This window comes from Pongo pygmaeus, chromosome 10 (genome assembly GCF_028885625.2).
Source record: "Pongo pygmaeus isolate AG05252 chromosome 10, NHGRI_mPonPyg2-v2.0_pri, whole genome shotgun sequence".
Classification (NCBI taxonomy): Eukaryota; Metazoa; Chordata; class Mammalia; order Primates; family Hominidae; genus Pongo; species Pongo pygmaeus.
In genome coordinates, this window is record NC_072383.2 from 57,646,131 (window position 1) to 57,661,293 (window position 15,163).

At 34.7% G+C, this 15,163-nt stretch overlaps 1 protein-coding gene across 7 annotated transcripts in view; it reads left to right on the top strand.

The window, feature by feature from the left end:
- Positions 1–15,163, top strand: part of SLC16A7 (solute carrier family 16 member 7) — a 182,774-nt gene that overhangs the window by 163,168 nt on the left and 4,443 nt on the right. For all 7 annotated transcript variants that reach the window (XM_054444064.2, XM_063672852.1, XM_063672853.1 and 4 more), the window contains 2 exons: positions 9,735–9,878; positions 13,167–13,985. In XM_054444064.2, coding sequence (XP_054300039.1) covers positions 9,735–9,878; positions 13,167–13,985 — 963 coding nt within the window. The remainder of the gene's footprint in view (positions 1–9,734; positions 9,879–13,166; positions 13,986–15,163) is intronic.

The following is a 15,163-nucleotide window of genomic DNA, read 5'->3' on the forward strand; positions in this document are numbered from 1 at the left end:
TGTTTGGCTCATATAAATTTTATTTAATTTTTCATTCTAACTAATTACAATGATACCAAATTGTAGTTTTATTTGTAGCATAGATTTTATTTGTATAGTTTTATTTGTAGCATAGATTGCTCTCTAAAAATATGTACCATGAGTGCATGTGTAAATCAATGAACATCAACTTAAACAGTAGCTATTTCGTGTGAACCACACACATTCTTGTCAAGAAACAGAAGTAAATGGCTGAGGCCCAGGCATAATTCCTTGGAAATGACAATGCCAAAATGCCCAAGGAAACTCTTGGCAGGGCTACTCATTTGTTTTCACATATTTATCTATTTGTTCCCTTGGTTTCAAGGCTCTAAACAGAAATTCAGAGCATTTTCTTGGTATCTGGGCATCATTACAATATTTACTAAAAGAGAAGTCCTAAATATGGTCATTTTATGGGAGAAATCAGTAGCACATGGTGTTTATGCAATGTTATATATGATTTTACTCATTATGCCAACTGTATTAAGGGGATTCCATCTTTCTTTGGGCCCTCATCAGGTTACCACCATATACAATGAGTGGTATACTTAAGCTCTGGCTGAATTGTTCTGTAATGTAATCTGACTCAAGGAGAACAAATGGAGAGGGTCTTTGTCATTCTACTGTGTCATGTGAATTTTCTCTGTTTCTGGAGTCTAAGTTGTTCTGTTTTTCACCTGCTATTTGAGAAATTTTTTACAATTTTCATATCATAAGCCAGAATGCAATGGGATGAATATGGAGCCTTTCTTTTTATACACTCTCTTGAAACTCTTCATGAAAAGCTTTCTTATTGAATTGTTTCATTCTAGCTTGAATATCCAAATGGAGTGTTAAGATAAATTCATAAGTACATTTCTTTTATTATACTATTTATATAGTTATGACACATTGTGAATTGAACGAAAGGTCTTATAAAATTCTGAAAAGCTGTGCTGTTGCTTATGTATTATTTATTTATATCTCTAAAATTATCCACTGACTGCAAATTGTCCATAAGGGACATAGTCAATGTAAAACAATCATTCCCAGAACTAAAAAAGGTCTAAAAATTTCTTTTGAATTTTCTTTCTACTACAAATTTTTGCATAAGGACAGAAACAGTAACTTCTTTCTAAAACAACAGTGAAATCTCAATATCAAAATTAGTCAGGTTAAGTACAGCATGACTGTAGGCCTAGCTGCTTGGGAGGCTGAGGTGGGAGGATCACTTGAGGCTCAGAGTTTGAGGCTGCAGTGTACTATAACAGTGCCTAGGAATAGCCACTGTACTTCAAGCTGGGCAGCATAATGAGACCACATCTTTCTCAAAAAAAAAAAAATCTGATGCTCAGTATCAATCATTTAAAAATAAATGAATGAATGATCATGGGACAGAAAAATGATAAATTCTGTATTCAATCTATATTTGAACTTATATTTTTGTTACATCTCTGCAAATTATTTTCATGGGTTTAAGTATTTTTAATTCATTTTATTTTATTTGCAAAAACATTGCACATATATCTAATTTTTAAAAATTTTCTGGGATCATAAGACTACATAGTTAAAATATTCTATTATAATACTGTTATAGCAGATTCAATCAAAATAAGATAATTACTAAATAAAATGTAAACATTGACTAGAAATGTGCCTTTTAATGAAATCAATAGGCATCCAGTATATCTAAAGATGAATACTTTTTAGTACTAGTTAAGCAGATACAGGTTTTTGTCTCAATTCTATTTCTTTCTTGGTTTTTCTTGGTTTTTAATTGAGGTACGTGCTGAGTAACTTGTTCACATAATAAAGTAGATGACAGTGGAAAGTATTTTATTTTCAGTATTAGTCAATTATTTGAACTTGCCAAAAATCACATAATGATTTACTATCAAAAATTATTTGTAATGATCTGTGGACTGACAATTCATTTGAATCTTCCCTCAATATTGTGAAAAGCAGAAAATTGGAAACCATCTGATTAAAAAAAGATTATTTCTAGTCAATAAACTTAGCATTTCTGAGAAGTGTATCAAAAACATTTACCAAAACTTAAAAAATGAAAATAACTATACTGCCTTTTTATCATTTAGAGGCAAAAAATCGAAACATTAAAATACAGGTATACTTCTATTTATTGCATTTCACTTTACTGCACTTTGCAAATACTGCATTAATTACAAATTGAAGGTTTGTGGCAACCCTGCCTTCAGAAACTCTGTTGGCACCATTTTTCCTGACAGCATGTGCTGACTTTGTGTCTTGTGTCACATTTTGGTAATTCTCACAGTATTTCAAACTCTTACTGTTATTATATCTGTTATGGTTATCTTTGATGTTGCTATTGTAATTGTTTTTGGGTGCCATGAACTGTGCCCATATAAGAGGGTAAGTTTAATGTTGTGTGCATTCTCACTGCTCCATAGACCAGCTTTTCTGCTATCTCTCCCCCTCTCCTAGGGCCTCTCTATTGTCTGAGATACAACAGTATTGAAATTAGGCCACTTAAGAAACCTACAGTGGCCTCTAAGTGTTCAAGTGAAAGGAAGAGTCGCAAGTCTCTCATTTTAAATCAAAAGCTAGAAATGATTCACCTTAATGAGAAAGGTGCTGAAAGCACAGGCAGGCTGAAAGCTAGGTGTCTAGCACTAAGGTTAGCCAAGTTGTGAATGCAAAGGAAAAGTGAAGAAAGTTTTAGAAGTTTGGATACAAGATCAAACCAACCACATCATTCCCTAAGCCAGAGCCTAATCCAGAGCAGGGCCCTAACCGTCTTCAATTCTATTGAAGGTAAGGAATCTGCAGAAGAAAAGTTTGAAGCTAGCAAATTTTGGTTTTTTTTGTTTTTGTTTTTTGATTTTATTATTATTATACTTTAAGTTTTAGGGTACATGTGCACAACATGCAGGTTTGTTACATATGTATACATGTGCCATGTTGGTGTGCTGCACCCATTAACTCGTCATTTAGCATTAGGTATATCTCCTAATGCTATCCCTCCGCCCTCCCCCTACCCCACAACAGTCCCCGGTGTGTGATGTGTTCCCCTTCCTGTGTCCATGTGTTCTCATTGTTCAATTCCCACCTATTAGTGAGAACATACGGTGTTTGGTTTTTTGTCCTTGTGATAGTTTGCTGAGAATGATGGTTTCAAGCTTCATCCATGTCCCTACAAAGGACATGGACTCATTATTTTTTATGGCTGCATAGTATTCCATGGTGTATATGTGCCACATTTTCTTAATCCAGTCTATCATTGTTGGACATTTGGCTTGGTTCCAAGTCTTTGCTATTGTGAATAGTGCCACAATAAACGTACGTGTGCATGTGTCTTTATAGCAGCATGATTTATAATCCTTTGGGTATATACCCAGTAATGGGATTGCTGGGTCAAATGGTATTTCTAGTTCTAGATCCCTGAGGAATCGCCACACCTACTTCCACGATGGTAGAACTAGTTTACGGTCCCACCAACAGTGTAAAAGTGTTCCTATTTCTCCACATCCTCTCCAGCACCTGTTGTTTCCTGACTTTTTAATGATCACCATTCTAACTGGTGTGAGATGGTATCTCATTGTGGTTTTGATTTGCATTTCTGTGATGGCCGGTGATGATGAGCATTTTTTCATGTGTTTTTTGGCTGCATAAATGTCTTCTTTTGAGAAGTGTCTGTTCATGTCTTTCTCCCACTTTTTGATGGAGTTGTTTGTTTTTTTCTTGTAAATTTGTTTGAGTTCATTGTAGATTCTGGATATTAGCCCTTTGTCAGATGAGTAGATTGCAAAAATTTTCTCCCATTCTGTAGATTGCCCGTTCACTCTGATGGTAGTTTCTTTTGCTGTGCAGAAGCTCTTTAGTTTAATTAGATCCCATTTGTCAATTTTGGCTTTTGTTGCCATTGCTTTTGGTGTTTTAGACATGAAGTCCTTGCCCATGCCTATGTTCTGAATGGTATTGCCTAGGTTTTCTTCTAGGATTTTTATGGTTTTAAGTCTAACATGTAAGTCTTTAATCCATCTTGAATTAATTTTTTTATAAGGTTTAAGGAAGGGATCCAGTTTCAGCTTTCTACATATGGCTAGCCAGTTTTCCCAGCACCATTTATTAGATAGGGAATCCTTTCCCCATTGCTTGTTTTTGTCAGGTTTGTCAAAGATCAGATAGTTGTAGATATGTGGCACTATTTCTGATGGCTCTGTTCTGTTCCATTGGTCTATATATCTGTTTTGGTACCAGTACCATGCTGTTTTTGTTACTGTAGCCTTGTAGTATAGTTTGAAGTCAGGTAGCGTGATGCCTCCAGCTTTGTTCTTTTGGCTTAGGATTGATATGGCAATGTGGGCTCTTTTTTGGTTCCATATGAACTTTAAAGTAGTTTTTTCCAATTCTGTGAAAAAAGTCATTGGTAGCTTGATGGGGATGGCATTGAATCTGTAAATTACCTTGGGCAGTATGGCCATTTTCATGATATTGATTCTTCCTACCCATGAGCATGGAATGTTCTTCCATTTGTTTGTGTACTCTTTTATTTCATTGAGCAGTGCTTTGTAGTTCTCCTTGAAGAGGTCTTTCACATTCCTTGTAAGTTGGATTCCTAGGTATTTTATTCTCTTTGAAGCATTTGTGAATGGGAGTTCACTCATGATTTAGCTCTCTGTTTGTTATTGGTGTATAGGAATGTTTGTGATTTTTTTACATTGATTTTGTATCCTTAGACTTTGCTGAAGTTGCTTATCAGCTTAAGGAGATTTTGGGCTGAGACGATGGGGTTTTCTAGATATGCAATCATGCCATCTGCAAACAGGGACAATTTGACTTCCTCTTTTCCTAATTGAATGCCCTTTATTTCCTTCTCCTGCCTGATTGCCCTAGCCAGAACTTCCAACACTATGTTGAATAGGAGTGGTGAGAGAGGGCATCCCTGTCTTGTGCCAGTTTTCAAAGGGAATGCTTCCAGGTTTTGTCCATTCAGTATGATATTGGCTGTGGGTTTGTCATAGATAGCTCTTATTATTTTGAGATACGTCCCATCAATACCTAATTTATTGAGAGTTTTTAGCATGAAGCATTGCTGAATTTTGTCAAAGGCCTTTTCTGCATCTATTGAGATAATCATGTGGTTTTTGTCTTTGGTTCTGTTTATATGCTGGATTACGTTTATTGATTTTCGTATGTTGAACCAGCCTTGCATCCCAGGGATGAATCCCACTTGATCATGGTGCATAAGCTTTTTGATATGCTGCTGGATTCATTTTGCCAGTATTTTATTGAGGATTTTTGCATCAATGTTCATCAAGGATATTGGTCTAAAATTATCTTTTTTGGTTGTGTCTCTGCCTGGCTTTGGTATCAGGATGATGCTGGCCTCGTAAAATGAGTTAGGGAGGATTTCTTCTTTTTCTGTTGATTGGAATAGTTTCAGAAGGAATGGTACCAGCTCCTCCTTGTACCTCTGGTAGAATTCAGCTGTGAATCCATCTGGCCCTTGACTTTTTTTGGTTGGTAAGCTATTAATTATTTCCTCAATTTCAGAGCCTGTTATTGGTCTATTCAGAGATTCAACTTCTTCCTGGTTTAGTCTTGGGAGGGTGTATGTGTCGAGGAATTTATCCATTTCTTCTAGATTTTCTAGTTTATTAACGAGATGGCTTCTTTCCTTAAACCTCATGAATCAACATTTACTAGCTTCTAGTACACAAATAAACTAGAAGCTAGTAAATGTTGATTCATGAGGTTTAAGGAAAGAAGCCATCTTGCTAACATAAAAGTGAAAGGTGAAGCAACAAATGCTGATTAGAAACTGCAGCAAGTTATCCTGAAGATCTAGCTAAGATCGTTGATGAAGGTGACTATACTAAACAACAGATTGTCAGTGTTGATGAAATAGCCTTCTATTGGAAGTAGATGCTATCTAGGACTTTTATAGGTAGAGAGCAGAAGCCAATGCTTGTCTTCAAAGCTTCAAAGGACAAGCTGACTCTCTTGTTAGGGGCCAATGAAGCTGGTGACTTTAAGTTGAAGCAAAGCTCATTTACTATTCTGCAAATTCTGTGGCCCTTAATAATTATGCCAAATCTGTTCTGCCTGTGTTTTATAAATGGAATACCAAAGTCTGTATAATAGCACATTTGTTTACAGCATAGTTTGCTGAATATTTTAAGCCCACTGTTGAGACCTGCTGCTAAGAAAAAAAGTTCCTTTCAAAATATTACTGCTTATTGACAATGCACCTGGGTCACCCAAGAGCTCTGACAGAGATGTACAAGGAGGTTAATATTGTTTTCATGCCTGCTAATACAACATTCATTCTGCAGCTCATGGATCAAGGAGTCATTTCAACTTTCAATTTCAGCAAACTATTGCAAGGACAAAAAACCAAACACCGCATGTTCTCACTCATAGGTGGGAATTGAACAGTGAGAACACTTGGACACAGGAAAGGGAACATCACACACTGGGGCCTGTTGTGGGGTGGGGGGAGGGGGGAGGGATAGCATTAGGAGATATACCTAGTGTAAATGACAAGTTAATGGGTGCAGCACACCAATAAGGCACATGTATACATATGTAACAAACCTGCACATTGTGCACATGTACCCTAGAACTTAAAGTATAATAAAAAAATTTAAATACATTTTGTAAGCTTACAGCTGCCATACATAATGATTCCTCTGATGAATCTGGGAAAAGGAGATGGAAAATCTTCTGGAAAGGATTTGCCATTCCAGATAACATTACGATCATTCACTATTATGGGAGAAGGTCAAAATACCAACACTAACAGGAGTTTGGAAGAAGTTGATTTCAATCCTCATGGGTGACTTTAAGAGGTTCAGAACTTCAGTGAAGTAAGTAACTGCAGGTGTGGTAGAAATAGCAAGAGGACTAGAATTAGAAGTGGAGCCTGAAGGTGTGACTAGATTGCTGCAATCTTATAAAACTTGAATCAAGGAAGAGTTGCTTCTTATGGATGAGTCAAGAAAGTGGTTTCTTAAAATATAATTTACTCCTGATGAAAATGCTGTATATATTGTTGATATAACTACAAAAGGTTTAGAATAGTACATAAACTTAGTTGATAAAGCGGTGGAAAGGTTTGAGAGAATTGACTCCAGTTTTGAAAGTTCTACTATGGGTAAAATGCTGTCAAAGAAATCGCATGCTGCAAAGAAATCTTGCATGAAAGAAAGAATCAACTGATGCAGCAAACTTGTTTGTCTTATTTTAAACAATTGCCAGCCAGGTGCAATGGCTCACACTTATAATCCCAGCATTTAGGGAGGCTGAGGTGGTAGTATCACTTGAGCCCAGGAATTCAAGACCAGCCTAGGCAACATAGCAAGTCCTCGTCTCTATGAAAAAAATTAAAAAGAATAGCCCGGCATGGTGGCACACACCTGTGGTCCCAGCTACTAGGGAGACTTAGTTGGGAGGATCTCGAGTCTAGGGGGTCAAGGCTTCAGTGAGCTATGATCGATCCACTGCACTCCAGCCTGGGTGACAGAGCAAGACTCTGTCTCAACAACAACAACAAAAAGATTGCCACAGCTACCCCAGCCTTTTGCAACTGCCACCCCGATCAGTCAGCAGCCATCAACATCAAGACGGGACCCTCCACCAGCAAAAAGACTGAAAATCACTGAGGGCTCAGATGATCATTAACATTTTTTAGCAATAAAATATTTTTAATTAAGTTATGCACACTTTTTAGATATAATTCTATGCACACTTAATATAGTGTGTAAAGTGTAAACATAACTTTTATATGCACTGAGAAACCAAAAAATTTGTGACTCACTTTATTGCAATATTCACTTTATCAAGGCTCTGTGGAACCTCACCTGCAGTGTCTCTGAGGTATGTCTGATATACTATGTGTTATATATATTCTCTACGTGTATAATTTATTTTCTTCAGCTCTTCAGGTGAACTTTACCATGTTAGAGACAGAATTATATTCTTTTTATACAACTTGTACAATTTTCTTTTAGTTCTTCCCTCCAAACCCTGTTGTTTTTATAGAGCTTTCTTTCATGTGGCCTTTTTAAAGTTTTATGTTGCTTGCTATTATAAATGCAAACTTGTGTATTCTGTGTTTGAGTTATCTCTTTCTGAAATTGTGTGTTATTACCAATATTCTTTCAAAAGATATTGTGGAGTAATAGTATTAGGCACTGAAGTTTAAGTTTAAATTTTTTTGCAGAATAAAAATAATAATTATATTTGTATAAAAGGATATGAGTGCATTGATAAGTGAATCTCAATGTTTTATATATGATCCATGTAAAAATTCTCAAATACAATACACTTGGAAATTCTTAATACCATAGTATTAGCTAAAAAATTATGTTTTTTAGGCCAAATATTGGATTGAAAATTCTGACCTAACCTAGTATTTATTTCCTCCAAATAGTGTCCCTAGTTTCAGATGAAATACAATTTTAATTTAAGAATGAAATGTGAAAGCAAGCCATTTATACGTTGACAAGTCCCATAAAGTACTATGGAATTTAATCGAGTCTAAGATAGTCTTAATTGTTAAGTTGCACTGTTATTTTATAGTACACCAAGAAAGAAAATAATGCTGTCGCTGAAGTAAAACACAGTTTCTTAACATTTAGAATTTTTATACCTACCAAAAGAGCTTTTTTAGACTTAAATGCAGATTATTTTAATAATTTTAATCACTTGTGAATATTTTATGTATATACACACACAGACATACATTGGAAAATATACATTAAAAAAATTGGTAAGGCATTCCTAAACCTTCTTCACTTTCACTACCGGACTCTTCTAAATTACTCTGGAGTCTGAGTTTTCAGCATTCACATCTCACACCTAGGCTTATTCTCTTTGTCAGTGTGCAATATATTTTAACAGAGAGATCCACCATTTTTCCGGTGATTTCATCTAAAGAGCTACACCCAGTCTTTAAGTTTTGATGTTGCTATTTACCTTACTAGAACGTGTCAACAAAAGATTTTTCTGTCAAAAATCAGGATTTATATTTATATTCATTTTTCAAATGCTCCTTAAAAGGTTCTACTGAAATGTGATTAAGCATTGTCCAATCAAGCCACAGGAAATAATAACCAAATTCAGACATGCATAGTCCATGATAACAACATTACTACCTATGACTGCCTCTTGATGAACCTAGATTGGAAAAAGTCATTAGGTGTAAGACATCCTTATTGCTAATATGATAGGATGTGAAAACAATAGGTGTCTTAGAATCAACAAATTATAGTATTAAAGAAAAATCACTGTTGATAATTTTAAAAAACAATTTCAGCTCTAATTAATGGCATATGTATGTGTATACACACACATTATTCTAGAAAATAAAATTTTAGCAGACAAGTCATTGTCCTAGATTTTTTTGTTACATAAATTTACCTGCATCTGTTAAGATGTTTTGGATATTTTAGCTATGTTCTATTGAAAAACTTTTCTATCAAGATTTGAATGATTATGGTTACAACAAAATATATGTTCAACACTTCTAATTTATTATTTCATGTGGTTTTATACATATGACCGAAAATAACCTGTCAAACTGATCATTTGTGAAGTATTGAAAAGTTCTCATTATGTTTCATGTGAACTAGTATTTCTCCTCTGACCATTAAAATGTGCTTTCTCGCCTTTCCAAATATTGGATGTTAAAGATAAACAAATAAATGACAATAGCAACTGAGTATTTCTTTATCTCCTCTCTGCTCTAGGTCCTGTAAGTAGTGTTTTAGTAAATAAATACGGCAGCCGGCCAGTGGTGATAGCAGGAGGCTTATTGTGCTGTCTTGGAATGGTGTTGGCCTCCTTTAGTAGCAGCGTGGTACAGCTGTACCTCACTATGGGATTCATTACAGGTAAGTCATTTAGTCTTTAGCTTATTCTTAACTCTTCTGTTATTTTCAAAGCTCTGTGAGAAGAATGAACAACAGAAAATTCTTATTTTCTTTGAATTTAATTTTTTTATAAACAATGCAGTTTTAAAGTATTTTCATGTAGTACACTGAAATTCAAGCTATATAATGGGCAAACATTTCATTTTTTAAAAAATAAAAAATTATCAGACAAGTTACATGTTATCATATAAATTTAAAAAGAAAACAGCTTTAGTTTGCTTTTTCTCCTTTTTTGCTTTTTACTCTTCAGCCAATGGAGATGGTGTTGTTGGACACAGACTTTCTGATGTAAATAAATACCTTCGTTATTATAAAACTTATTTTCATGACTTATCTCCATTTGCAGTATCTGACTTTCCACTCATAGTATGTTAAAACGATGCCAGAGAGATATTTTCTGGATGCACTGATTTAGCTTCAACAATAAAATTATTGTTACTTGTTCTGATTAGTGGTAGAGCTCATTAACCCTGTTCCTTCTTTTTCTTACTGAAATGATCCTGTTTAAAAGCTTGGTGAGCCACACTTTCTTCTAACACAAATATTAAAAATGACCTACTGTCACTTGATGATAGTTGTTTCTCATGCACATATCTATTGACTCAAAATGACCACAATATGTACACCTGGAAAGCACTATTTTTATTAGTCTAAATAAAAAATTGCATTACAAATTTATAGTCAACATATTAGGAAAAATTGGACTTCAATATATAAAGAGACTGAATCTTTTCTTTCTGCCCAGAGATAAAAAGGCAAACATATTTACACTCATGTAATCTTACACTCATGCGTCATTTGATGAAAAAAAATGTATTGAAGCTTACAGTAATAGTGATGTTAAAATCTTTCTCTTTACAATCTATCCACATCTCTCTCCTTTTTTGATATAACAAAATGCATTTAATATTGTAAATGAAAACCGTCTTATATCTAAGCATTGTCATAGTGAAGAGAGTGCCTTTTCTTTTGTGTAGAGAAATTGACTACTGCATTTGACTGTAGAAGTTGGGATGGGCCTACAAGTAGGGAAAAGATGATTTTGTTATTTCCTGCACTACAGATATCAATGGCATTATTGGTGTTTCAACTTATAATTGTATTCCTTTGGCTCTTAAATACTTTGATGCCCCCGAAGTCAATTATTAAGTCCATCTATGAGGGATTTAATTTAAATCATTATCAGCAAATACTTTGGTTTCCAAAAGTAGACAGATCTAGCATTTAAACTTGACTTGACACATATGATCTGTGTGATCATGGGTACGTTAACCTCCTTATACTTTCTTTGTCTATAAAATTAGATAAATAATAGCTCTTTTTAAAGAAGTTATTAGAAAAATGTAAAAAATGAATACGTAGTACTTTACAGAGTACCCAGAATTTTGATGATCATAAATAAATGTTTGCAAATAATCACAATACCATTTATATAATATCTTACAGTTCTAGAACTTACTTTATTTTGGCAAAATCTTTTTGTGTTGTTAGGGGAAGTCAAGCTCAGAAAGTCTAAGTGTTTTGCCCAGTAATATAAAATAGGTACTTATTTGGAGCAGATCAGTTCTATTGATTTCAAGCCTATGTTTGTTTTACCATGCCGGAATGAGAAAGAGATGGCAACTATTTCCAAATGAAAATATGGATTAAGATTTGAAGGCAAAAGTTCCAGGCGACAGAATGGGAAAAATGATACAAGATTAAAAAAAAAAAAAAAAACTTAAGCTCTGAAACATAATACCTGGATTTTAGTTTGGGTTCTTCTACTTACAAGCTACTTGACCATAGGCTGGTCAGTTTTATTATTTATAAATCGTATTTAATTACACTCATTCTGCATATCTCACAGGTATGGCTGAGGTATAGTGTTAGAGAACATGCTGTCCTTTTACTCTCCAAAGCATGTTCTTGTTCCTTCTTGTCAGCTTTTAGGGGTCCTCTTACTTATAGAAAATGTCTGTATTAAAGGGTTGGAGTATTTGTACACAGACCTGTGTATTTCACAACTGGAATACTTAACCACTTTGCAGAACTGTTTCAATCTAGGTAAATTAGTTAATATAGAAGAACTCTTACCTCTCTAGCCCCTAATATAAATATAGAGTAATTCCTAGTTTAAGGGAAAACAAGAGATAGTTTATATAAGCCAAATTTTATATAAACCAATGTACTTTTTTTTTTGAGACAGAGTCTCACTCTGTCGCCAGGCTGGAGTGCAGTGGCATGATCTCGGCTCACTGCAATCTCCGCCTCCTCAGTCCAAGCGATTCTCTTGCCTCAGCCTCCCAAGTAGCTGGATTACAGGCATGTGCCACCACACCCGGCTAATTTTTGTATTTTTAGTAGAGACGGGGTTTCACCATGTTGGCCAGGATGGTCTCGATCTCCTGACCTCATGATCCATCTGCCCCGGCCTCCCAAAGTGCTGGGATTACAGGCATGAACCACCACTCGCGGCCTAAATCAATGTACTTTTTAAAGGATCTTATTTATTACAATCACTCAGTAGTGCCTTAGTGAGCTACAAGAGGTAATTTATTTTCCAAAGGTGATACTCAACACTGCCAAGGAGCTCCCTGGACAGTGGGACTTTGGCTCATATAAACAATCAGTGTTACTCCCTGAATTAAAACTATGTTTCAAGCAAAAAATTCCTTTTTACTTAGCACACATGTGCATCTATATACATTAAATGTGGAATGTGAGGGATGTACAGCATGAAATTTTTGTTATTTGCATAGTTTTGAAGTAAATGTTTGTGGGGAGATATAAGATTGTTACAAATTATGACCTTTTTAGTCTGTTTATAATTCTTCAATGCCGAAAGGAAAGTATTCATTTTTATATTGCCCTCTTGCTCCCAAGGAAGAAATCTATTCTATATATGTGTATATAAGTATATATCAAGAGGAAAGGATCTGAGGAATTAAATGATTTTAATTGAGAACTAATAATTTTGTCCTAGTTTCAACCTATTGTACAACTGTTGATATATCAGTAGAAATTCTTAGTTTTATTTTTGTGCTTTAAAATTAAAGGAATTAAACTTGAAACTGTCGTTTCAAGTGTTCAGTTATGAAAACCTTTTTGTTTTTGTGCAATTACATTTATAATAATCAAAATGTACTATCTGATATTGCATTTTTAATTCTGCCTTTCCCACTTGAATGTACATTTTGAGGAGTAATTTCTTTTGTGAGTGCCATAATGTGTTTGTGTTTTCCCCCACTTTTGTTTTGTTCTTTTTAGGTTTAGGTTTAGCCTTCAACCTGCAACCCGCCTTAACCATAATTGGCAAATACTTCTATAGGAAGCGACCTATGGCAAATGGATTGGCCATGGCAGGAAGTCCTGTTTTCTTAAGTTCATTGGCTCCTTTCAATCAGTACCTTTTTAATACTTTTGGCTGGAAAGGAAGCTTCCTGATTTTGGGAAGTCTACTTTTGAATGCCTGTGTGGCTGGTTCCCTCATGAGACCCCTTGGACCCAATCAAACCACTTCTAAGTCTAAAAATAAGACTGACAAAACAGAAGATGATTCAAGCCCAAAGAAAATCAAAACGAAGAAATCAGCTTGGGAAAAAGTTAATAAGTATTTAGATTTCTCCCTTTTTAAGCATAGAGGATTTCTGATATATCTGTCTGGAAATGTCATTATGTTCCTAGGTTTTTTTGCCCCCATTATATTCTTGGCTCCATATGCTAAAGACCAGGGAATTGATGAGTACTCGGCAGCTTTTCTGCTATCTATTATGGCTTTCGTTGATATGTTTGCTAGGCCTTCTGTAGGATTAATTGCAAACTCCAAATATATTCGACCTCGAATTCAGTACTTCTTCAGTTTTGCAATCATGTTCAATGGAGTGTGTCACCTCTTGTGCCCACTGGCACAGGACTACACAAGCCTGGTATTATATGCTGTATTTTTTGGCCTTGGATTTGGGAGTGTTAGCAGTGTTCTCTTTGAAACTCTCATGGACCTCGTGGGTGCACCAAGATTTTCCAGTGCCGTCGGACTTGTCACAATTGTGGAGTGTGGCCCAGTTCTTCTTGGCCCTCCTCTTGCCGGTAAGAACATTTTTCATCAAGGAAAATGTAAAGCATAAAATTAATATCCATTAACTGAGACTTTATATACAGATGTTTAAATGTGTTTTATAATAATACTAATAGCCTGAAGGAATATGGGCAGGTTAATTTTAGGTTTTATTATAAACTTTAAAATTTCATAATTAGTCAATTTTAGACCTAAATTTGTTTCAGAACCTGGACCTGTGAACTTAAGAACTTATGTTAGACTGATAATTAGTAGCATAATCTTCAGGATTTTTATCTACTTCAGTTATTTTGGTCTCTTAAAAATATATCAGAAAAAAATGCTATTTTATCTTTATCATTGGTGAACAGATCTCTCGTCTGTTTATATTGAAATGAGCCAAAAATGTAGAATATTCTCTCAAAAGGTCAGAATCTATTTTTTAGTTGAGTACATTGGATATATTAATTTGAAATTTGTTACATGCTGAGAAAATACATTTATAATATCACTGATAAGAATATATTCATGTATCTATTCCATATAGAGAAAGACAGAGATGACCGAAAATTTATTCACAGTTTTTTTGAGGGCCACTCATGTTCCATGTTTATAAATTGGAAAGATTACCTTCAGATTTTAAGATCTGAAATATTTTCAAAGATGCCAATAAGAGTGTCTGTGCTAAATTATTCAGTAAAAAGATGCAGTACACGTTTAGAGCATGACCAAAGAATACCCTCACAAATTGAGAAGCTGGTCTGATATTTAAGAGAGAGAGAGAGAGAAATAGATAAAATGTACATTACAGAAGCATTAGATTTTTGTTGGAATTGCTTGTGGTTATTTTATAGTTTCCTTCTGAATTACAGTGGTGAATGATTTTAGAAGTAAATTATGCCTTCTGAACTTATGGTTTAAAGACATGTATCAGAGCATTTTGAAGTTAAAACTTTGTTTAGTCTTAGACTTTAAATGTTATAAATATTACATTCTGTTTGTGCACCAGCCTTTGCCAGCAACCAGTGTATATTGTTTCGGTTAACACCAGACTTAAGTATTCACTTAGACTCTTGGCCTGCTCTGTCATGGTCAGAGTCATTGCCAGGCTAAATGTAAATTTTTCCATTATTTAGTCAGTTTTTAAATTGTTTTCTACACGACATCAAGGAACCATTCTGAAAGTTTGAAAATTCATGTTTAATTTGTT